Consider the following 27,485-nt stretch of genomic DNA (forward strand, 5'->3'; position numbering starts at 1 on the left):
TATTTATTTATAGATTTAGTTTTTGAAGATTGATGCCACTCTCTGCTCTGTACGACTGGGCAAAAACAAAGGAAAATAATGGTAAAAGAACAGCATTAACTGGGATACGATAATATTTATTGGTTCAAATCTACAATTTAATTGAAAATATAAATTAATTATAAGTATGGTCGATTCATTTCACCTTCCTTCGCTTTCTTATCTCTTGCTCTGGGGAACCAACGATGTGTTGTCGTGAGAGTTAACGAAGCTAACTGCTGTCTCGCTATTTCAGGTTTCACATCTTTAAACACTCTTTTTACTTCTTTGTAATCATTCATTCTTAACACACCACTATCATTTTTTAAATCTTCTGGTAGAGGTTTTGAGTACTCATACGGAAATTCTTGTTCTTGATGAAGAGCAACTATTGTAGAACCATCATCAGTCATTACAATCTTATTGTAACATCTTGCAAGGATATTTTTTGGTTGATAAATGATTGAGCGTAGCAAATAGGACATTATTAAAATAATATTTAGTTTTGTCTATAAAATTTACATAATATTCATGAGATTGTGAATATAACCTCAACAACAACAAAAGTCAAAACATTTTTTTTGTTTTCACAGATGATTCAATTTAATATAGTTACGGTTATTTACATTCGACGTTTTGTACACGAAGCGAATTAAATCGAGTTAATAAGTATATATTACTTCATATATTATATAGAATATAATATATTTTATATTTAATTATATTTATACTTAAATATAAAAGTAGATATATATATGTCTGCTTTTATAAATAAGTAAATACTTATTATCCAAGTTCACATAAAATTTTTAGACCCATAAATGTTTCATCTCTATTATTTTTTATTAATACGATTTGCACAAAAATTTTATATATGTTATTTTAACATTTTACATCATACATTTAACTTTACAAAAAAAAAAAGTTTATTTATAAACTGTTCTTTAACTGCGTACAATCGTTAAATAATAATAATTGTACCTAACTTACCTATGTAAATTTTATCAACAACACTAGATTTTGTATTGAGGAGTTATGATTTTGACAAATGGAAATGTCATTAGACGATGACAAAAGGTTGTTTATCTGCATCTTCGATCATTTACTGCTCAGAGTACAAAATTTTTTATTAGTTTCTATTCGTTATTTTCATAGTTATTTTATTTTATTTAAATGGATTTTCCTGCTACACCATCAAATGCATCAGATAGCAACGACTATTCAGGGGCAACACCTTTGCAATTTGATACAGCACAGGACAACAACAAAAGACGCAGGTATTGTTTTTATAAAAATGATGGACTATTCGAAATTTAATTAGATCAATATAAATATTTGAAATATTTTCAGTTCCTCTAGATCAATAAAAAGAAGACGTTTTGATGATGAACTTGTCGAGTATAGCTTAGGCCTACCAGGGGCTTCGCTAGGTAAAAACGAGAAAAGAATGCGAACACAATCGTATACTAGTAATTTGCCCGAGTTTCCCATTCTCGGAACTGCTCCAGTAACACCGGTTGCACCAACACAGGAACGACGACGGGCTTCAAGTAAAATTTCGGGTGGAGGAAGCTTAGTACGAAAGCCGCGACGCAAAGGACAACTTAGTCAATTGTCGACCAAGGACTTGGGGAGATGGAAGCCAACCGATGATTTGGCTTTGATATTAGGAGTACAACAAGTAAATGTTTCTTTCCTTGAAAATTTTCATACTGTTCTATAATTTCAGAAATACCTTATTCAATACCTTTTTTTGTTACACTCATTAAAATATAGCCATTAGACTTTTGTAATCATTTTTGTTGAGTAAATAATATATCTAAAAAACATTCTTATGTATTAATCATTAAACATCATACTTTTTTATTTAGACAAATGATCTTCGTATAGTTCACCGAGGAGTTAAGTTCTCTTGTCGCTTTACTGTGGGTGAGCTACAATCACGTTGGTATGCTCTGCTGTACAATGCTGAAGTGTCACGAGTAGCAATTGCAGCGATGCGCAACCTTCATCCTGATCTTGTAGCAGCTGTCCAACAGCAAGCCTTATACTCTACAGCTGAAGAGGATTTACTAGGAACTTTACCTAGTGTAGGTGTACTATTTAATAATCAAGATGAAAAAAAGATATTTGTGCAGTAAAATGTTTGAATATATACTCCTTTTAAAAATTGCAGTTATAAAGTAGAATAAAAATGCTTGTATAAACTAAATATTTTTGTCAGATCTGAAACAATTTTTTCAATTTCACTTTTTAGAATTCCCATCCAGCTCCAGAGAAGTTCCAAGAGTTGTTAGAACAAAACCCACATGTTTTCTATCCTACACGGACTGCTAAATCACTGATGGCTCACTGGCAATTGTTGAAACAATATCAGCTACTCCCCGATCAAACTGTGCAACCATTACCCAAAGGTATATTCTACTGACACTTATTTGTTCAGAAACAGAGAAATGTCAAGACATAAAAGCTGTTTATAATACATAAATATTAAGTTTCAATTGACTACAAATGGCTCACTCGGCGTCATCCCATAGTTTGATTCTCCTTCAATCCAAGTGGGACATATTCATCATGTTTTTGTTTCATATGATGACATATATAAATTTGACACTTTATTCATATTTGTGTATAACTTTTATGATTAAAACTATGTTAAAAGAATGTATCAATTTACTTTTAGGACAGAGTGAAAATATTGTCACATTCTCTGATGCAGAGGAAACAATGAATGATTCAGAACTACCAGATTATAAAGAAGATGGCATTGACGCTGAAATGCAACTGGCTGATAGGTATGGAAAAAATGCATTTTATATTGTTATTCAGCTAATAAATCACATTGTATCAGCTAAACAATTTGATTTATCAGTAGATTTATCAGGTGAGCCGCAACCTCTTGTAAAAAAACAATAAATTTAAATTTTCATATTATGTTTGACAGTAAACTATAAATTTTCTGTTATATCAGGTGAGGTGATTATACGATCGTATCATTCAGTCAGATTGTATGTGTGCGTATTTTTGTTTGGCTAAAAAGTAAGGTACCATTATGTAGGAAATTTATTTAGATATAACAGAAAATTTTTGATAGATAAATGTTAGGGCTTTTTCTGCAACAAAAAATAGTTTCTGAAATTCAGAATGGCTACCACCTTCTCTAGTGCTTTTTGTTTTCTTTTTCTGATAAGAGCACACCATTGAATGGCCAAACTCTTAATAAAAAAGTATATTCCATCGAGAACCTCCAGCAGCAACCGTCTAACTGGCATCTCGCTTTCAGGATAGAAAAGAAAGACATTCGGCTGCTGGAGAACTCCCTGTCCCGCTGGCAGGTGCTGGTGCAGTCGGTGGCGGGCGGCAGCGTGGAGCTCGACAAGAACACGCTGGCCGTGCTGCGCGGCCGCCTCGTGCGCTACCTCATGCGCTCGCGGGAGGTACCCGACGTCATTGCTATTTATTTATTTACTACACATACTCTTGATCAGACAGTCCGGCTGCAGAGTGAACGGGGCTTGGTCTAATAGTGTCGTCCTGACCGATTTTGCCCATGGAGGCAACTCAAGGGAGACCACCTAACTACGCAGGACATATATTGCACAAGTCTGTGCGTAAACAGATGCACTCTCATAATCTGGTGGGACGGCAAATCCGACACGACCGGAAAGAGTTCAAGTGCAGGACCAACAGCTTTACATGCTTTCCGAGGCACGGGAGTGTGCAGACTTCCGGCAGTTACTGAGAATTTTTCCCCAACCCAATAACTTTGTATCTGTCTGACCTGGGTTTTGAACCCAAGAATCTCGGGCCCTGCGGCTTTATTATAACTAGACCACCAATGTCTAATAATATAGTAATAAATAATTAATGTTGGTTAGTCTACTTTTTAATAAGAATAAAAGTTTTTTAACACTATATTATTTGTGCCATAAAAATATACAAATATAATTATATCTAAGGAGAACTAATTTTAAAGAATTGTGTTGAATTTATTGAGAAATAAGCTAGGTAATTGCTACTATTCTTAAAAAAAAATAATCTTGAACTTGCATGCGGTATCTATAAAACTGCAGCGTATTCACGCTGTTGTTGCAAAGTTACGTCACAGGGAAAAGTGTATTTATCATACAGATGTATCCAAGAATGCGTCATCTTCATTCAGAAAGCTAAGACTGATCAAAGTGGGAAATAAGGGATCTTCACATAAAAATGACAGACATCATGGGTTTGGTGGTGAAAAGCTGACTGGAACCGAAGATTCAGTTCTTTAAATTTATGCTAATCTCAATTGCGAAGCGACAATACAAAGACAAAAAATACAAATACAGGCAATAAGGGCAGAAAATGTTCCTTTTTCTTGAAAAATGAACAAATAGTCGCTTGCCAGTGAATAAGTAGAAATATAAAAAATGAGAGGAATGAGAATGATGATACGCAATAAAAGTTTTAGACATTTGAACAACAATGAGACACAAGTGGACGCTAGAAAGTTAGATCGCAGATAGTTGGTAGTGATGACATAGGATTTGAGTATCTCTGGTGATGATGATGATGATTGTATATGATTTTTTTTATAATCCCATATTCGCAAAATATCGTGCGTAAAGGCAGGTGTCGGTTTTGATTCGGTATGAATATAGTTAGCCGGTGGAATATAGGGGAGAGCCGAGATGGCCCAGTGGTTAGAACGCGTGCATCTTAACCGATGATTTCGGGATCAAACCCAGGCAGGCACCACTGAATTTTCATGTGCTTAATTTGTGTTTATAATTCATCTCGTGCTCGGCGGTGAAGGAAAACATCGTGAGGAAACCTGCATGTGTCTAATTTCAACGAAATTCTGCCACATGTGTATTCCACCAACCCGCATTGGAGCAGCGTGGTGGAATATGCTGCATACCTTCTCCTCAACGGGAGAGGAGGCCTTAGCCCAGCAGTGGGAAATTTACAGGCTGATTATGTTATTATTATAGTTAGCCATAACCGGTAAACATTGGGGCATGAATAATCTTCCAAAACCTTCGCAGAAGAGAAGAGACGATTGCCCAGGGATACTTACAGGGTCTCAATAGGTCACGTACGCACGCGTATACAGTATACTATATACAATTGTGATGATGATTACTTGTAGAGAGCTATTCTATAATGATTAATAATACCACACTTTGTATTGATCTAGTACATTATTAGGTATTAAAGTAAATAAAATATCCATGTATTCTGTTTTGTATTGAATGAGACACTGTAATTAAAGTCATCTCTACTAATGTTATAAATGCAAAAGTAACTCTGCTTTATGTCTGTCAGTTGCTCTTTTACAGTCACATCACTGAACCAAATTTGATTAAATTTGGTATGAAGTAAGCTTGAACTCCAAGGAAGGCTTACGTAGTTTTAACTAACTTAAAACGCGAGCGCAGCCGCAGGCAACAACTAGTTTATTACATATTATAAAACAAAGTCACTTACCGATGTCTGTCACTATGTATGCTTAAATCTTAAAAATTACACAACGGATTTTGGTTTTTTTTCAATAGCTAGATTGATGCAAGAGGAAGGCTTGTATGTTTAATATGATACATTCACAATGTAGTAGAGAAACACTCATAATTTTAAAGGTTTCTTAAGTGATGTCGTAAATACTTAAAATACTTAAAAAGGTTTTCAGAAAAGTCCGGATGTTTTTCGGGAGAGGTGTCTAATTATAATAGATATAATAATTATAAATTATAATAAACTTCAGTATTCAATAATAAATATAGAGTTTATCATTGAAATAAACAATGTTGTATAATAATACTGCAGTAAGGATACTTTTTATTAGATACGGTCTGTAGTGACCGTGGACATATGAATATTGTTTCCACTGACTCTAATAGAGTAATAAATTATGTTCTTGATTTTTATGCATAATTATATTAAAATATTCTATAAACAATCTTTGGTCACTCTTCAATAAAAATGTTATTTTTTTTTATAGTAACAATAAATATTGAGCATAGTTGACTGAGTTTATAGTTCAACGGTTAAGGAAAACATCCCGATGAAACCTGATGAAAATCTGCCAAATTTATATCCATAAACCAGAACTGGAGAATGGTGGAAAACCCTCATCATCATCATCAATAGTAGGCTTTTAAGGGCTGTTACTTTACTATAAAAATACGTCGTCCGTTTATGATTTCGCTCTAACTATATAAAACTATGAAGAATATCGATGTCATAGACAAATAACACGAACTCATAGTGTAATTTGTATTAAAAAAAAACTCGAGATAAAATATAGATAACAATTTTAAGCCAATGTACGGCAGAAATGTACAAGATTAGGCGATTACGTAATATTAGAGAGACAGGCACGATTTATTTTATAATCTTTAATTGATAAATTCTTTATTTGTAACTATTTTTATTGCTAGAAACGAATTATTTAAATATGAAATTATCTTGAAAAAGGCTTTCATCTTTATATCTTATCATTTTATGCTCATCTTACTTTTTTTATTTTTCGTTAAAGCTTAAAAAAAATGTTAATAATATTAATATTGAAGGTAAAATATGTAAAAAGTTTTCGACTAATTCTGTGTTTAAGTATTATACGATTTATTTAAATTTCCCCTACATAACTTACTGTAGGTATAATTAAAAATGTGTCCTAGTTTTATTGTTATTGTGCTATGTGAATAAGTTTTATTAACCTATGTTAAATAGTACATTGTATATTTTTATGTGAAAACACAAATAAAGTACAACACACGAATGCGTTGGTAACATTTTATGAAAAAAAGATATTTTATAGCTAAAAGTCCAAAGTCATCATTACGACTATGATCAGTCAATGATTTCAACTTTGATTCATTCATCATCATCCTCCTGCCCTTATCCCCATTTACTTGGGGTCGGCGCAGCATGTCTTCTTCCATACATCTCTGTCGGACGTCATCTCACAAGTAACATTCTTTCTAATCATATCGTCTTTCACACAATCCATCCAATTTCAACTTTGATTCAATATTTTATTAATATATGAATTTAGAAATTACTGAATTTAGTAATAGTATGAAAACCGATGGTCCAGTGTTTGGAGGTACAAATCCCACAATCAACCATTGCTGAGTTTTCGCAATTTATTTTCATGCTCAAAACATGACTATATATTAATAAGTGTCATGAAATTCATTCATATCAGTATTTATCAACACGCAAGTTGAGATATATATAGATATATTATAGACGTGATTGAATTGCTTGCCAAAATAAGCTAAAATCTTTTTTAAGTGTAAAGTTTTTTTGCCTAGTCGTATTTACTTTATAGGTTTTATTTACGTTAGCGACTATTTCTTCTAAGCGATATAATGTTCACAACTGTAAATCTATTTTTTTAAATACATTTTTGACTTTGCGACATTTTTTTTATATTAAGTTTAATTGCATATGAAGTGTCAAAACATCACATCATCAACAACTTTATCTTAAACGAGCAGCGTTCGTAACTTCGCTTCGTGAACTTAATTTATGGTGATAATACATAGTTCATTGGCTTTATTATATCTTAACCAGAATGTATGTTAATCAAGTTTAATTTAAAAATAAAATAGTAAGAATAAAGACAATAGTAATGTTAGAAAAATTACGGTTTCCTTAGATTAATGGCATCTAGCTGTGCCAACGTGGCACAGATTATTTCGCTAATGTCATATAGGATGTACAACACGAAAGAGATTGGTCCGTGGGTGATTAATTAAACAACGCATCGGAAAGACAGGATTCGGTGTTTAACTAAACACCCGTGAAACGATATTTATAAGCAGCCAATAAAAAGGCTTCGCTTTAACTTATTACTGATGCCAATTACAAACTCCAATCAAAAGCTTCGTTTAATAGTTTTTATTGAATTTTAACCAATGAAATATACCACATGAGAATAAAATAATTGATTTCTTCCCCCTCCAATAATGTATGTAATCTTCATACACACCTCTAGAAAGGGAGTAGCAACAAGACACTAAAAACATATAAAAGCGGTTTATTTTAAAAAAATAGGCAGCGAAATTATAGTTTTATTTCACCTATATGTAGAGCAGATAACAGTTTTAACTAACTCTTTTAAAGAAGATTATTTTTAGATAGATTACGTACTTCGGATAAAATGATTAATAACTAGGGCACAATGTATGTTTGTATGTCATTGTCACAATGTTGTGTACGCGTTTCTATGGCGATTGTAAACTTTGAACACATGTGACACACATTGAACTACCTAATGCATGTTATCTTAACACCTACTCGAACAAATTGCCCAAAGTTTGTAGTGTTTGAATGTAAACGTCATTAATCATTTTAACTCTGTTTGATTATTTAAGTTATTTATTAATATTAAGGGCGTTAATGAAATTAAATTAAAAAATAAACTTTTATTCATAAGAATTTAGAATACTAGTCTCTTTCTCAACAACCCAATCGAACCAATCGAACCAATGTTCGTTTGGGTTGTTTGAGACATTTATTACGCTTTGAGAAAATTACTAATACTCTACCATTGTAACTTTCTGATTAAGAGTACTAAACCATTTGTTTGAAAATGTTCAAAGGGGAATGTTTATGCTTACTAGGCGGATTGATATCCTTTACATTGAGATTAACAACTGCATCTACCATCTTCGCTTACCGTTATCTGTCCCTATGTATGCTTAGATCTTTAAAATTATACAACGGATTTTGATGCGGTTTTTTTAATATATAGATTGATTCAAGAGAAAGGTTTATATGTATAATATATGCACAATATAGTAGAGAAACACTGATCATTTTAGAGGTTTCTCAAGTGATGTCGTAAATAAACACATTTTTTTGAGCTTACATTGCAAACGCTTGCTGAACTCTACGAGTTGGATCAAAATAATGTACTACAGTATTGTAAACCTTAAAAAGGTCTCCAAAAAAATCTGTGATGGTATATGTCTACCTCTTAGGGATAATCCACAATAACCATTTTTTATACTTTACTTTTTACGACAAATAATGTCTTATTTTCGAAACGATTTTAAGCAATACAGCATTAATCCTTAAATATATTGTGAATTTAATATAGATCAATACGGCCCTTTACAGCATGTAATTTAAATGAATATTTTCGAAGATGTTACAAATTTAAAACGCAGGGACATAGCGGTTTCAATTGTCTAATGACTGAAAAACTGTGAACGTTGTAAGATATTCTGTAAATATAGTACAGAATATCTTACAACGCTATTATCAGCATTGGACCCGTGCGAAGCCGGGGCGGGTCGCTAGTACATTATATAAGCAAGGGAATTATTTCCCTCAGTAGTCAAAATTTGACCTTAATCATTATTGAAAATTTCAGGAAAACGTATGAATTAATTGCATATTTTGAAAAAAAAAAAATCCTACTCTTATTTCCAAATGTTTTTATTGATAACACTAAAGTTTTAAAAGTCTAAGAAAAAAGAAAATCGTTTGACAAACAGAGAAGGACTGTTTTGTCTTTGTGTATTTATATATAGATGTTAAAATTGACCTTATATTGCAAAAGCACGTCGACCGACAGTCTGTCTGGCTGCACATTAGCGACCGATGCATGTTGTCGTTAAATGTGTGTAGATATGTACAATAGCTGGAATCAATTTTATGGAGGATCGATATTGAAATTACTTCCTATGTGTGTCACGGTTCGGTCATGTATCAAGGACAAAGGTTGATCGCTGAATGTTATGCTTTTAGAATAATAATTATTCAATGCTAATTATATTTATGACTTTTTAATGTGTTAATTATAGATGTGATCGTATTACGCCAGCCTCGTGTTGATTTTACAGACCGGTGTGACAGAAGGAACCACCCCTTATATTTCCAATGCACTGTGCATTGGGAAGACTATCTTATATTTGTTGCTAGGTAACCTAGCTATGGCGGAAGCGACTCCGTGTGTCTTATGGCTTGGAATGGTTGTGACGGTTTTGATTGGGTAATGAACAATGAAGTTCGAATACCCTCCGGTTATTTGCCAGCGTTCAACTGTTAAACATAAATACTTGCGCCATGTTCATAATAAGAATAATATTTGTCTATTCACGCTTTATTCTTGAACGACTGAATATAGTTAAATTATTGCTATTTGTGCTCCATACCTTCTCCTCAACGGGAGAGGAGGCCTTAGCCCAGCAGTGGGAAATTTACAGGCTGATTATGTATGATTATATTGCTATTTGTAAATAGCATAATATTTTAAATATTCCTTAGGTGTCATGTAGTTACGTATTAGTTAATAGCCGTTTAAAATGCAGTTTCATTGAATATGTTCATTTCTATTAATAATTACTACACATGGAAAGTAATTTTGAATTTTAATAGTATTATAAGAATATTTGTAATGTTACTCGGGTCGGGTTTGGGTGTTAAATTGATTGGCCCCAATTACGATTCCGCCTAGGTTTATTTTGTGTGGAGTTGTCGAAATTGGATCGGAACAGAATCCGAAAAGTATTGTAACCTTTATAAATTAGTTTAATTGGTCCACTGTCCCACTCGATAGATCGATCTTTAATCTACGTTCATACTAACTACACTTAAGTATGTGTTCAAGTGCTCCTTTTTTAATTAAGTAAACCTAGATTTTTTTTTAAATTTGAATATGTAATTACAAACAGATAAATTATTTAATAAAAATTCTATATTGTATAAAACAAAGTTACGGAACAGATTTTAACGCGGTTTTCATCAAAAGAGTGAGTGAGGAGAGTGATTCAAGAGGAAGGCTTATATGTATTATACATGTATTTATATAGTTGAAAAAAGCCGAGAGTTTTAACTTATCTAGGTTAAAAAAACTAGAATTTTTCTTTTTATATTGTTTCTTCAATCTATAAGTTGTACATGGACCCTTACGACGGATTAACTATTATTTGAATAAAACTATTTTTATTTTATTAATGAAATTAAATGTCATTGGTCTCATTGTCCGGTCTAAATAAACATTTCAATTAAGGATAAATTGCATATATTTGAGAATTGGTACAGATTATTACAAATGAAATATTAAAAACCCGACCTTACCACGACTACCAAAATTTCCATTTATGTAGATTATATATAAATATATTCTATTTTTCTGTAAACATTTTATAAATCTAGTTATTTTACGAATAGTTTTTGTCACTTTTGTTAGAGTTTGCTATATTAAAAATATGTTCGTCATCTAGCTACGTTCGTACCGAAACTATAAACGTAAAAGTTTTATAGAAAAATAATTAGTAACTTGACAATAAATTCCTCGTAAATAATATTAGTATTATGTCTGAAGTCTAAACTAAGCTTTATCGACGTCATCGTCTTCTATAGCAAGATGTTACGTTCAAAGCAAGTGATATTTTATCCGAAGGGAACATAATAATTATTATATCTAGAAGGTTCTATACGTGCAACCACTAATCAAATATTTAATCGATTTGTGACTTGACTTATGAATTGACTATATTAAAATATTTACGATTATAAACTAATAAGTATTCCTTTTGGTATTAACATACAATTCTTTTGTTCTATAATAAAAGGTTAAGTTTAATTTTAAACTTATTATCTATTTATATATATATATATAAAATCGATTGTTCGGGCTGACTAAAGACTGACGCAAAGACAACACTACTGAGTCTAGTAATATATATATTTTATGAAATAAGCACCCACTAAGAAATATTTTTTGGAAATTTCCATTTCAAATGGAGGGCTGAATGACGGAATTTTATCCGTACGAAGTCTGGACGATATACATTTTGCCCTAAAAGTAAATATCAATTAAAACTGTTAGGTACCTTATTTCTCAAACGAGTTCTGTTTACATCCTATAAAGATGTAATTAAAGAGCTATTAATTATAAAGATTTACCAAATAACCAAATGCTGTTGTATGACTAATTTTTAATCATCCAATGCTTAAAAATTAAAACAAAAAAATACTTATTAATAATGGTACAATAACCGCACTAAGTCCACGGTGCACTTTATGTATTTAATAATAAATAAGTAAAAATAAAACAAATTGAATTCAATAAACTTAATTTTACTTTTTTTTATTACACATCATAATTAACATAATTTTTATAACTATGGATTTTCTTTTTTCAATTTTAATTGAGCGGAATTAATTTATTTGCTTTTAATCTGGACCGTGAATTAATTTTTCCCACCTGAATAACGATCGTTCAATGTTATGTGAGTCGGTTTGTGTTAACAGTTTGTTTATACAATATACATGCACACCGCCATTGTTGAGGTTGTGTATCCAAAACAAGACGTACTAAATGAAATGGAATGTTTTGACGAGAACTCTGTCAATGTCCGGCGAATCCGCGCGAAGATGTGCCGTTCACTGTAATTTACCTTATTATTATATGTTTTAATCTATACTATAACAATAAATGCTAAATATTAATATAATCATTGCGAAAGTAACTCTGTTTATCTGTCTGTTACGCTTTCACGGTTAAACAACTAAACCCAATTTGAAGAAATTTGAACCCCAAGGACCCTTCTTGGGGTTCAAATTTCTATATATTCGTATAGGCTTTTTTAGCATCGACCGCCCGCGGAAATCTAATTATATATATGTGTATCTACCGCTTTGTTCTAGTGGCTACTTTATCAGACTGCAGATTTCTACATCCTTAGTTCAAACCCCCACTTCACGTTATTCAAAATATATTAGCGTTTTCTGTCAAGGTAATTCCCAGCAGCGCTGAGTGAAATTTGCAGCATTTTTATCAAGTGCCTCGGAGAGTACGCGAAGTCATTAGTCCTTAGTCTGTTAGTTACCCTTTCCGGTTCTATCCCGCGCAGATGACTAGTGCAACTTGAGAATGCGTCGTGCCCGAAATCGATTTGAAAGACAACTTTATCATTAATTTATCTACTGGTTGTTGATATAAATGACTACCGAGTAACTATTTATTTTAATTATTTATTTATTTTTATTTAATTTATACTATCTATAGTATATAGACATTAGTAGTATACAGTTCAGTAGTAGTAGTATTAGTTCAATTCTATTACAGTTTTACTTCTAATATAAAAATACTTGTTACGAGTATATTGAAAAAACATTGGACAATTTCTCTGAAATTAAATTTAGATAATGATATTTTGTACCTAAAACACATTTATGTTTTAAACCAATGTTTGTACAGCAATTAAGCTACATCGACCGCTAAAACAAACAATAATTCATATATAGTATTAACAATGTTCAAATAAATAACATTATTGAAGCGATAAATTAATTTAAGTGTAGGTACATTTTTCGAATACAAATTACAATTATAATTGTAATGAAATATTAATGAGAAAGGTGAAACATGTAACTTATTATCACGTATGTGACGAGTTATGTATAATATGTTCGTGCATATTTAATCCAATTTAATGCAACGTTTTTGACATTACCGATTTCTTAACAACTATAATCCTATATTAAAACGTCAATAGCGCAATGGTTTATGGGCCGCCTAGCTATGTAAAAAGTCGCAGGAGCGATCCTAACCCTTAGTCGTCCTCACTCCTAAACTATGAGTAATTTTTTTATAAAGGGGCATTGGTGGTATTCAAAAAATGAGCAAAGATGGCCCAGTGGTTTGAATCCAAGGGTTCAAAGCCAACTTCAATATTATCAAGTGTCTTTAAAATTAAGATCATAACATGTGTTTATAATTCATCTCGTCCAGTGTCGTATGACATTCTGCCAGATGTTTATCTATCAGCCTAGATTGGAGCAATTTGGTGGAATAAATTCCAAACCTCCTCAAAAGAAAAGGATGATATCAATGCTGGGCTGGGGAGCCTATAGTGTAATGCTGTTTTTTCCATTTACAATTATTTTTGTAGCCTCTGGTAGGAATTTTACTTATCAAAAAAGGTAAAGTTAATTATATAGTTGCATTTAAAAAAACCATATATTGTTTAAATTTCAAAATTATATTCGTGTCTTGTAAATGCATTCAAATAGCATTACAAAGGAGAAAAGGATTGGAAAGTGCGCAAGAAATATTCCGTTTAATCGGAATTGTCGAAATCGTGTAATAAAAAAAGTTTTATGGCTTCGATAAGGAAACATTGCATTGCGACGCTGTAAATATTGGCTTTCCGATGAGAAAGATAAAAGCAGATGTTCTAAACAATACACACGTTTAGAATTATGTATAAATGATATTTTATTACTTAATTTTTATGAGAGAATGTTATATAATAATATTGCTGTAATTAAAAAAAAAAACAACTTTAATGTATTATAACCCTTTCAATTTCCATCAACCCGCATTGGAGCAGCGTGGTGGAATATGCTTCAAACCTTCTCCTCAAAGAGAGAGGAGGTCTTAGCCCAGCAGTGGGAAATTGTCAGGCTGTTAATGTTAACCCATTCAAGGATAATGTTTGAATATTAAAAAAATACTTCAAATGATTATAGTCTTAATTTAAATGAGTTTGTGTCAGTCAAACAGTTTCTATAGTATATTTTTTCCATGGAGCCAGTACTTACTTTATAATAACTTCTCAAATTGTTGACCTTAAATAATTAAGGGTTTCTTCTACAAAAACTCATACATCCATATTAACAATTGCTCAAACAGTTAAATGGTTCGCTACTATTTCATACGTAAGCGTGTCATTTTTCGTAGTATACTAATGTTTTGGTAAAATAAATTATTAAATATTAGGCATAAAAGATGATAAATATCTATTAAGACTTATTCAACGCAAAAATATAATTATATTAGTAATCTTGTATATGCATATAATAAAATTGGAGTATCTGTTTGTAATATTAAAATAACCGCTTTTTACTAAATGCATATGTATGTATACGTCCGTCCGTCTGTCTGCCTGATTTTGCCGGACTTTCACTGGAGTAACTTAGGATACTTTTATTTTAGAATTTTATATAAAATAATAATAAATTAACGCTGCAATGTCCAAGTACTATCCAGTACCGCGCGCAGCTCTCTCGAATGCCACCACTCCAACGAGTACAAAGTCGCGGGCACAGCTTGTTTTAACATAAAAAATGTGTATTCTGAGGTTTGAACAAAACTCCGTCAGACGATAAAATAGTATGACATGATCAATTGTAATTATAAAAAAGATATCTCTAAACAGACATAAGTTCTTTCCTCGATATGACGCGATAGAAGACATCATGAGTAATTAGATTTTTGATAAAAAAAGTAATTTAGTATGATTAAAATTCTTTAAAGATTTTATCATTTCATTTTATTTATTTATATTTCAAGGATTAAATCATATGGTACTGCGTAGTGCATTTTGTTTCAAAGTGAAATCTTTATCTATACTCCCATACGTTTAAATAAGAAAACATCTGTTTCTCGTAAGGAGATAAACCTAGCCTAGCCTTTCAAATAATCCTCCGTGGCCCAAATCGGTCAGGAGGACTATAGTACTGCTATTAAATAAATAAGCATGTTACATGTTGGTTTTTTTCTATTTTTATTTATAAAATAGATATCTTTTGTGTTACGTTCTGTCAGTAAATTCCTCTCATGTTATCTTTTACAATAATTTAGGTCAAAATGCACAATTGTGATGAATTTTTATTATATCATTTAACATAAATCTCTGTTATTATATTATTAAATGGTTTTCAGAAAAAATATATAATTGCATGATGATTTCAAATTACTAAAGTTTAAATATTATAAGTAGCGTGATACACTAATAAATCTACGATAAGTCTTCGCGCGCAGGAAGTAAAATAAAAGATAGTAGAACACGTGTGTATTTTAATTCTAAAACATTTAGGATCCAACTCAATAAATACCCTTAACATAATGTTTATTTACATCACTACGTTTAAATGAGAGACAGATAATTATTTCCCGCTGATTCTGAGTTATATTAATTAACCAACGCCCATAGAAAATGGCGCTGTAAGAAATATTAACCACTCCTTACATCGCCAGTGCGCCACCAACCTTGGGAACTAAGATGTTATATCACTTGTGCCTGTAGTTACACTGCTCATCCTTCAAACCGGAACACAACAATACTGTGTACTGTTGTTTGGCGGTAGAATATCTGATGAGTGGATGGTACCTACCCAGACGGGCTTGCATAAAGCTCTACCACCAAGTACCTGGGATGGGAATCATGTGTGTTCACCAATCCACATTGGTGCAGCCTGGCGGGTTAATTTCCACACCTCCTCCTCAAAAAGGATAGGAAGCTTTAGTGTTAGAACGTATACTTATATAGGTTTGCTTATTCAAACGTCATTACATTGATACTACTGTTTAACAAGTACGTTTTTTTTTCATTTTAATCAAATTATTCTCTGTGACCGTTTTGATGGGTATTTTCTTATCCGACCGTCCTTTTTATATTTGATTAATCGGGATATCTGTATATTTTTTTCTAGATACGGAAAATGGTTGAAATAACATATCAGTACGCATACGATAAAAGTTCGTTTCATACTTCGATAGATTACTATAATAATAAAATTAATAAAAAATATTTATTATTTATAATATTTATTTTATATGTATGTGATTAAGTTTTTTTTTTTTTAATATGTATAAAATGTAAAAGGAAATAGTGATAAATCGTTAACCTATAATATATTATTCCAGCAACGCGGAAGGCACGTTCGAAAATCGATTAAAATAATTCTGAAAAACTGAAACTATGTTTAAATCCGTTATATGGCGTACTGTCTATTTTGAAACCAGTTCTGTAATTAGCACCTAAGTTCTGCCATATACTCTAAGTTAGGGCTGCCATTTATAAAGTTTTTAAACGAGAAACGAAGGAAGTGATTGACAAATACAGCTGTTCTTGTCAGTAGTGAACGCGCTAGTTCCACTGTCTCCCATCAATTAGGCTGTCATGGCCCTCGGCCTTGAAATTCGAACAGTGTTTTGATATAATTTTAGATTTTATTAATAATTAATTAATTAAGTCTTAGATTTCATAAGGTGCTGTAATTGTGGTAAACGATCACTAAATCATCGCTGTCCTTTTTAAACCCTACACATAAAAGAGAGTTAGCAATATTTTTCGCTACATCTATACTAATATTAAACTGTCTGTCTGGCTGATACTATTTCACGGAGCAAACGTAATTTAAAAAGCAAAGCAGCCCTATATTGCGGTGTTTGACTACGAAGAGTTCTAACTGTTGTCTCGATTATGAAGTTGGTACTAATTCACGCGTCTCCTACCTATCCGTTATTTGTAATTTACTGTTTCGTGGTCACGAAGTTATGGTTTGAAGAGAAAAGTAATTCTATTTAACCTCAAATAATATCATAATATTATGATTGACAAACTTGATAAACGAAAATGAAAGAGTTCGTGTATGATAAAATAGTCGTTTATATTGATTTTTCAAGTTCATAAATAATATATTTATAGTTAATTTTTAATGTTGCAGTCGTTATATAGGAAAATAAATATGTTTTCATAAGAAACATTCTTAGGTCGAATAAAAATATCAAGGATTACTTTATGTTCTGCGATTTTATTATACTTATTTATATATTCTATTAATTTTTGTTTTTTGTGAAATAATATTTGGAACATATGTATTTAACATATCATTTTCATAACAAATCTAATTATTCCTGGTAGAGTTCGACGTAGAATTATTTGCTCTAGTACGACCTTTTCGCTCGTGTCCTTATCATCTTATATTATTCTGTTAATATTTCTATTCTCGTTTATAAATAAATGTTATGAAATCGGACCTATAATGAATCTGTTTATCTGCTTGGTATATGATACTTGGCTTGAGCTTTACTTCTAGGAATAGATATCATTTGAAAAAAATAATACTAATGTCGTTTATTTGACATAACATTCATACGCTATAGAATAAAGAAATTACCTTCAAGGTTATACCCCTAGACTTCAACAAAAAAAAAAAATTATAAGTAACGCATCGACGTGCATTTTCTTGTTTTATTTTATACGCAGCCGGTCAATTTTATATTCGGAATGATCTGGTAAATCCAGATTCGTTTTTGACATATTTGGTTACTGTTGTACTAATTCTTAGCAAAAGTATATGCATAGTTTTCGTAATACATTTAAGCGTTAATAGCGCAGTGGTTTAGCGATGTAAAAAGTCGCAGGTTCGATCCTGAACCCTCGATCTATTGTCGTTCCCACTCCTAGTATAAATAAATAGGTAAATATGAATATTGGTAATTCCATAAAGTGGAGCATTGCTAGTATTCTATTAAAATATACAGTAAACGTATAATATAGTAAAGTATACACGTATGTTGTAATATATTTTTTCAATCATAAATAACGTAAATCATACAAGTTACAATAAAAGTTCGCCACGTGCATTTTATTTTAAATTTTGAAATATAAATCGTTGTGTTTCGTTTTTATTATTCAATATTGGTAGCTCATGGACCGTGAACAATATAAACCTTAGTCTTTGATAATCCGATATTGGACGTATCAAAATAATTACATGTTTAGAATTACTATAATTATTATTATCATGTAAAATAAATGTTCCATAGAATAATACTGCTAATTAAGATAACAACAGTCTGTGACAGATATATTATTAGTTTTCAGCATTTATAAATAGATTATATAATATTATTAAAAATAAATATATTAAACATTTGAAAATTTTACTAAGATTAAATCTAAATTTATTAACATTATTCAAGTACGAACATAAAATCACTTTTAAATCATTATGTTACAGTGTAAACCTACCACCTTTGTTTCGTAGTCTCTATCGAGAAAAAACGTAAAGAAACTCAGTCGTTTTAATTAAAGAAAATGTCAATAAGGTACAATTAAATTTACACATATCCTGCCTAGTTTTCACAAATATTATACAAGAGTTTAATAAAACAATTACAATATTACTTTTGCAAAGACTGCAATTTTATAAGTACATGCCGCCTCGTCTAGAGAGTTCTTATTTTTTAAGTTTGCACTTGTCTCAGGCCCGTGCATAGATATATAAACCTTTTTGAAAAAGGAAGAGAAACAACAATGCTAAAAATATCATAATGATATATGTGTCGAAAAGTGTCAGGATTGATTGAAAATTAAGAAAAAAGATACGAACAAAAACGACGCGACTTATATTTTTGGAAATAAATATGTTTGATAACGAATTAATACCCAACCCTTCGTTATATGTATATGTTTATTTTCCAAATGTAGTAGTTGTCATTCTTTCGAAGGTCACCAATAATTCTACTCGTTTACATGTACACATTTTTGTTGTTTCGTCACCAACGCATATTGCCAACACAAAAATTACCAATTTTCCGTGGCGATTCATAAAATTTCGAAAAGAAATTGCAAATAGAATTTTTTAAATAGTTTACTGTGAATGCACGAAAAGGCAACATTAAACTATGAATGATATTTCCGAATAATACTCGCGGAGTGTTCACGCTATATATCTCTAGGTTGCCAAAAAATTAAACCGTGAATGTGTAAATAATATTATTTTGACACGGTACGAGGTCACTTGAATTATTTCAAAATTACCGTCATTGTCGTCATCATAATAAATTACTCATGTCTTCTAGAAATAATATGTATATTATTTCATTTTTAAACTGCTTTATCTTGGATAATTTGGTAATAATTATCATCTCATTTTTGTCGTCATGGCATTGGCATTTACACTTTTTATGATAATACTCTATGTTTTGAAGTTCCCAGAGATAATTTCTGTGTTTAAAGAGCTTCATTGTATATACGTTGTCTATACATGCGCTGATAACACAAATGCTGATATCAATTATAAAATTCAAAATGTATCAGACGTTTTTTTTATATAGAACAGTAAACTGTTAATCAACATATATTATATATTTATATAACCTACCCAAACTTAGCATTTCTTAAATTGTATTAACTTTAATATTCTTTATTTGAATAATCATTAATTAGTTATATAGTAGATAAAAGTATTTTTTAGACTATTTGTAAGTTTTGTTCGATTCTTAAACCCGCTTTTAAAATGGCGACAAGCCCAAAAGAGGTAGATCACTGGAAATCAAATGTGGAAATACATACACATAAATTACCTTCCGTACGAACTTTGCACGATTATTAATATACATTAACTCAAGACCTTGTTTCTAAAAAAATAATAAAGATAATTATTACAATTCAAACCGTATCGCGACAAGTGAACTCTCTGCCGCCTGCATGTACTCATTGGGAGTAAAGCTTCGCAGGGCCTGGGATTAAACGCGCCTTTAAAGTTTATATCGGCATAAATGCGTGGTGTGTATTAAAGCATATTTACATGTCTCTAAAAAAGGAAAGTGTTTAAGAAAGTAAAGTAAGAAAAGTAAGCCTTATATGGATGGTCGCCTGTATAATAATAATTTTCCTGGAGGGTTGATGTCAATCTCCATAAAAAATATGTTTCTGGTGGGTTGGTTCTTGCAGTATGGCAGGTTGTTGAGACTTGGTACCAGATGTACCCATACCTTCTCTTCAGGAGACGTCACAGGATACCGTAACGCCCCGACGGTTGGCCCGTCTATGTGGGCTTTCATAACCTTGGTAATACATTGAACCTCCAAGCTCCTTGAATTGACTAAAATAAGGTGGAAGGAGAAAATGCGTATATTGACACTGTCTTCTCCACGGTCTTCTTTTGCGTGGATTTCTTTCACTGAGAGGTCTCCGCCAATAATCGAGCCAAGGAATGGCGCTATAGTCCACAGGTGCATCACACTTATAGAAGCAGGGTGACACCTCCGCATGCCACAACAGTGTCCAGTAAGCAGCTTTGTAGTCTAAATGTATTGACCAAGCGACTAAGGTGAGATTGCATCGCCTTCACTGTCACCAAATCAATTAAATTTGAAGGTTCAGCTTTCAAACCAATATTCACCTGATTCGGAGTCCCTAGACGGTGGCCGGTTGTTCTCACAACCACCCGGATGGTTATTAATATCTAAGTAAGATGGGACGTGACGCGACGCGACGACGATTTGTCACGATTGTAGCATGGAGCGACCACTGCCCAACATACACTGGACGAGTATGTATTACCTTTAGGATATTTACAGTCAAGATACCCGAGTTTAAAACCTAGGGCTGTTAAAGTGTGTAGTTTGGTCCTTGCGTGTATGGTTGCAAGCAATTTCGTAATACAGAACACGGTTGTGTAAGAAAACACCCTCGTGCGGGTAGCCACTCTTAAGATGAGCTCAACGTCTACGTATGATAAAAATATACTGTTGTCTTTTCGATCTGTAACGATTACTGCAACCTTCCGCTATGTTATTAGTCCCAAAAAAACTCTTTCTCGGGATCTTAAGAAGAATTCGCGTGTATAAAAAAGTCTATTATCTCTTATCCCGGTACCAAAAGATATTTTAATTTTTTATTATATTGATGTGCTTTTGACTAATTTTGGTCATAGCGACCATACTGAACGAAAACTGCAGAAGATATCAAAGTGCGCAATAAAGCACGCAGCTTTAGCCTTACGAGGCTGTCACTGGTTAATGTTTTATTTTAATAAGAGATCGATAAATTACGTTGCGACAGTCTTAATAGACATTTTACAAATCAATAATTATTCATAAACTTTTCTTTATAATATCTTGAAGAAAAAATGTGCTAATTTGTCTTCTCAAATAAGTCAAGTGACCTAAGTAGTTGTAGTAATGGTAATTATAAATTTTATCTTCTTAACCTGAGATAAAACAATGGTTTCTCAATTGTTATTACACTCTTATGTAGCTTGGCACTTAAAATTTCCTTCTTTATTTCTCGATCAAAGTCTTCTTATCCTTCAGGTGTTTCGGAGGGATTTCACTCGTAAGACTTATTTTTTTATATTTTTATTATATAAAACTATCGATATATTTCTTTATAAAAGGTGTCCCTAATAAAAAATAACTAGTGTCTTTGGAATGAAAATGATCATCATCTGTTTATAATTTCCAAATCTTCGTCCTCATAGATATTGTTTAAATTTTTTAATAAATAAACTGTATATTTATTACTGATTTGAATCGTGTATGGTACACTTTATGGCTTATAAAAATTAAATACAATAGTACTGAGATTTTAATTAGTTTTTCTATAGGTAATAAAGTCCTATATAATCAAAGCGAGACGAATAGGGGCCGGAACTAAATCATTACATAAATAAAAACAGTCGCTATATAGGAGATTGCACAGCGCGGGCGCAGGCGTCGTCACTCACTTGGTGGTTCAAATGTCAATGAAGGCAATTAAAATTTACGAAATATTGGGGGTAAAGAGATAAGTAACAGCCAATTATAAACGATTGTCTAACTTTATTTAAAAAAGTCCTCTACTAATCGTACACGTATTTACACGTGTTTAACTAATCTAAAAGACGGTCCATGAATTTTAATGGTATTTCGATTTGCAAAGTGAAAAAGTGTATGGTCAGCAAGAATGAAAGATTAGTTATCTACAAATTAAAAGTATTTCAATGCCATATATATACATACAAAAAGGTTTTCTTTTTGGGATCTGATATTTCCAGCACTCTAATTTTAGTCGGTTCGTGTACTGGAAATATCAGAAATAAAAATAGGAATTTAGTCATATAATTTGAACATTAAATAATAATAAATTATAACAAACAGAAGATAATGCACATAAAATTATTTGTTGCAACCATGGTCACACTAAAAAAAAACTATTAGTTGAGTTAAACAATAACTATAATACTGCGAAGGTATACGGCGATTGAGATATTTGTTTTCACCAACACGGACTGTCTGTTTAAACAAATGACGGCGGTCGGACGTGCGTTTTCACACAGCCGGCTCTGATCACTTTGCATTCAGTCTTCGAACAAGATGGACGACGACGACATAAAATAAAACATTGGGTGCATACAATTCTATTAGAAGGATTTTCAGCAAATGATAATAGGTGAATTACGAAATAAAGAAAACGACGTTTTTTTACTACTTTCGAATGTCTATTACTACTTTTTATGAGACTCTGGACGAATTTTAATGATTCAGATGCATGTGGCCACATTGGTGCCGTCTCCACGGCTGATTCATTCACACAATACAGGCGTTTAGACGGCTCTTCACAAGATTTGGATGTCTCACAATGCCAAGACCGTCTAAAAACTCTGATTATTTCCTTTTCTCGGATCCATCTAAATGAAAACATTGTCATAAGAATGTGTATGTAATATTTGATAAGGTGTGTAACTACCTACCTAGACGAGCTCGCACATACCCCTACGTACGTAGTTACCAAAGAAATAACCACATTTTGTTTCGATTGTTTGATTATAAAAGTTCTGTAAATTCAATTGCAATGTACAATATTGTACGTAATTGATTTGCAAGTTACGATCTTAAAACAAATTCGATCGTAATTATTGATTAAAATAAAATTTTATGGTGTTGATTAAAAACCTTTAGCACAGTTGCTGTGAAGGAAACAAATTTGATACTCGCAGCTCCTATCGTAAAATGTTCAAAACTAACTTTGATATACTATTCAGACGTATTATATATCGAGTATATATTCGAGTAGTTTGTTCACGAATCGTGTTTAGTTCAGAAAAAATTTACTTTACTTTAAAAGATAAAATTATCTTTGTAATAAAATAATCACAGATTGAAAAACAATCATTATAAATCGTTTAAATGTTGGAGTAATCCGAATTTTTTGTGATAAATTGCGAAAAAAGCAACTCATTTATGTTGAATGGTTTTTCAAAGGAACACACTGTTTTCGCACGAAAAAAGTAATTTACACACATTGGACTTGTTTCCAGAATATTCCTCAGAGCCTTTTTAACAATTTAAAAATAAATTATTTTTACCACTTCACGAACGCTATCTAACATCCGCAATCCACTATACATAATTTACAAGTAACATTTTTGACAGTATCTTGATGATGTAATATTAAATGGTTTAAATACGAGCAACTGCACTGTAAATGTGTACATTATTCCGATAGTACGAACGCCACAATTAGTTACACGTATCTGCTGATAACGTTATCAGCGGCATTGGCGCGTCAACATTATCTTGTTTGTTTTAAAATTATAAATGAGAAGTTATTAAACAGTACCGTCGAACACAAAAATGTTTTGATTCCGTTTTTTCTTTCCCTTATTTCTGAACTAGTGTTTCGCCTCTATTTCGCATGAGTGTAGTAAAGGCTTAATATAAAAATACTTGCGTTTATATATTAAACAAGGATTATACAGTCACGGGTTTCAAGCGCCTGACTTTTTTAAATATATTTTATTATAAAAAACGTTAATTACCATTCAAAAATTGAACGGTAATTAGTTAAATCAAAACTTCAATAAGGATTTACAACGTTTTTTTTTAAATATTATTTTAGTGTGACTTATCTATGCCGCAGGGTCATTGTCAAAACCACGATATTATAGTTTTCCTACATAGTATATTATAATTACTGTCTTATATATATAGCCAGAAATGTTGTAGTTTTAAATTTCCTGCAACACTAACGCCATCGTTAAAATATACACATTATTGACCAAATTGTGTCAACTAAATGTGAAAACCTTACTTTCAGTTGGCTTAACATTTTAAATCCTTTGCCCATACATGGTTAATGTTTTTTTTTTTTTTTTAGTTTAAATCATGCCATAATAAATGTTGAGGTACCTAAGCGGAATACCAAAAACTTCAAAAGTTTATAGTCGATAGTTGTATGTTGCTCTACAAACTTATTTTGCCTGTATAAATAAGGTTTTTATGCAAAAGTTATTGAGGCAGACCCATTAGCGTTTCCAAGCCGAATTGGACGTAAAATCAGCTTATGCTTATTGGCTTCCATACGGCAGACTCCAAATATATGAGGCGAGAACCGGAACGTTATATTGATCTTATATATTTTTTTAATAACCACAATTCACTTAATACACTAGTACCCTTCGTTCTTCTTATTTTATCGTTATCCCGATTCTCCGAGCGAAAAATGAACCAGCCCCGCTGTCGCCAGGGTCAATGAGATGGGCTGTTAAATCGTTTAGATTTATTTTGCACTATTACTCCTAGCTACGATGAGTATATACTGAGGGATGTTTATTTATAAAATTAATGATTTAAATTTGAAATTATTTTTGTCGTATCACCTTAGCAATCGATCAAGGGCAATTAAAATGGTAAACATCGCATATTAATGAAGCACATTTTATTTGTAAAACGACTTCGTAAGTCATAAATATTAAGTATTACTAAATGTTATATACAATTTATTTATTCGGTTAATGTATGAAACAGATACAGTGACGTCTTTCCGTTTTCAATTATTATATTCGTGGTATGAGCACGTTTCACTTAACATGTTAATATCCCGTAAATCCTGTACTTATTTATTGTTGTATTTAGTTATTTGGCGGTCATGTAACGGTTCCGTCTGTTCGTACGAAATAGAAATTTTTATATATTTAACGTATAACTGTATTTTTTTTATCAGTAATACATTGTATAGTTCTATAATTATAGTTATATCAGTACAGTGATCTTTCCTCGACCTTGCGGTTAACATATGTTCGATAAATGAATTTGTCGCGCATTTGTATCGATCCAATATTTTGTTTAATGTAATAAATAACTATGGGGTCACGCTGATCTAATGATCAGTTTAGCATTACCTACGATGAAAGTTGTAGACATTTTAAATAGGTTGATATTTCATTTCTAATAATATTAATAAAATTATTGCAAAAAATAAACTTTTCTTTACATGCAAGTGATTATATTTTTCCTTATTTTTTCCTCGTAAGATCGCGGTCGGTCGCAGCACCAGAGACCATACTATCGACGTGGACCTGAGCTTGGAAGGTCCAGCCGCGAAGGTGTCAAGGAAACAAGCGACTATTCGGTTGCGCAATAGCGGAGACTTCTTCATGTCCTCGGAGGGAAAACGACCGATTTTCGTCGACGGCCGACCGGTACTACAGGGGAACAAAGTGAAACTCAATCACAACAGTGTTATCGAGGTACGATCATGAACATCTTTATAAATATGAAGGTTATTTGGTTTATTAAAAAAATAAAAAAAACCTTAATCTTAATATAAAAAATAACTCTTTTTATAACATACCTGAAAACGTGTTAACATACAGTTACGTTTTTTTTATCAGTAACTATTGAACGATCCCCGTCCACATTTGGTGTGTCTACTCTTAGTGAAAACAAAAATGCGGGAGAGTGGAAAATAGAATTAACATTACGTAACGAAAACGACTGTGTTACAAATGAAGAGCTGATTTCTAAAACGTACTTTAGAGGGCCATACTCGATTGTAAATTGCCCATTGATAGACAATCAGCCCTGCGTAATAATATATTACCAGTGGGACGCCCGCGAAACTTCGCGTTTATTCAACAGATTTTTAGTAATTTCGAAACCTATGTCAGGTTTTATTTTGATGTAATTTAATTGTAAACTGACGACGTCTGTTCGCACGTTTTACATTTGTTATTTTTTATACAGCCATAGCGCCGCTCGCTAAAATGTTTTTTATGTTAATCGTTATAATTTAGTAAATTGCAATCAAGAATCCTCTTTTTTCTGTATATCTACGGCTGGAGCTCTTCAAAATAAGACTATAACCGATCTTCTATGTGCAACCATCGTCCCATAATCACTATATTATTTGTGTAATTTCCAATCTCACACTCGTTCGTGTTTGGCGCTCAGACGCGCCTGCAGAATGCTATGAACAACAAATATACCGCCTGAATATAATTCTTTTTTCACCCGTACGAAGTTGGGACGGGCAGCTTGTATATATATTTATTTCTTTAAACGATATGTTTAAATCTATGTTAATTGGTGACAATCGAATGAAGTATTTGCATGAATTCGAAAAAAAAACAAAACTACCCTTTTGATAATATAAATCCTAGATTATTTTTATGTCTAGATATACTGTTAAAGCTTACACAAAATAGTGACCACTACTTGCAGGAAAATATAATGGAATGAAGTGCCGAGACCGTAGCTTTCACGCACACTTTGATAGTAAAGTTGGCCTGTTTATTTTTGTAGTGCATCACTTTATCTGGATATTCAATAAAAAAATAATTCCTATATCGATTTTTTAAATAAATAGTCAATAAATTTTTAACTACTAGGCAAATGTATACCTTATGTTTTTTTTTTTTTTATGTAAAGGATGCAGAGTCTTTAATAGATGTTATTAATATTAAATCGCAATTTTTCTCACACACATCAACCAGACTGCATCTTTAATAAACTTAGTGTGCGTATCGGAATTATTAACGTTTTTCACTTATTTACAGATCGCAGGACTACGCTTCGTGTTTCTGATTAATCAAGACCTGATCAGTGCCATACGGCAGGAAGCCGTCAAAGTAAACATACCTGTATAAATGAAACAAATAAAGGAAAAATTCGAATAAAA

General features: G+C 31.9%; 1 protein-coding gene across 1 annotated transcript; it reads left to right on the forward strand.

Annotated features, from left to right (window-relative positions):
- Positions 1-1,062: 1,062 nt before the first annotated feature.
- On the forward strand, positions 1,063-27,485 carry Rcd5 (Reduction in Cnn dots 5). The gene is made up of 8 exons (XM_026640827.2): positions 1,063-1,295; positions 1,369-1,699; positions 1,890-2,108; positions 2,276-2,432; positions 2,702-2,813; positions 3,302-3,455; positions 25,840-26,055; positions 27,364-27,485. Exons 1-8 carry the CDS (start codon positions 1,192-1,194, stop codon positions 27,451-27,453), a joined length of 1,383 nt encoding a protein of 460 aa, XP_026496612.1. The 5' UTR covers positions 1,063-1,191; the 3' UTR covers positions 27,454-27,485.

This window comes from Vanessa tameamea, chromosome 2 (assembly GCF_037043105.1).
Source record: "Vanessa tameamea isolate UH-Manoa-2023 chromosome 2, ilVanTame1 primary haplotype, whole genome shotgun sequence".
In the NCBI taxonomy this organism is placed as follows: Eukaryota; Metazoa; Arthropoda; class Insecta; order Lepidoptera; family Nymphalidae; genus Vanessa; species Vanessa tameamea.

Bases quoted from the DNA above. Each gene is read 5' to 3' on its own strand.
- Rcd5 (XM_026640827.2), top strand. From the start codon at position 1,192: ATGGATTTTCCTGCTACACCATCAAATGCATCAGATAGCAACGACTAT. The intron at 1,700-1,889 runs GTAAATGTTTCT...TTTTTTATTTAG, and splicing joins TGATATTAGGAGTACAACAA to ACAAATGATCTTCGTATAGT. The intron at 3,456-25,839 runs GTACCCGACGTC...TTTCCTCGTAAG, and splicing joins ACCTCATGCGCTCGCGGGAG to ATCGCGGTCGGTCGCAGCAC.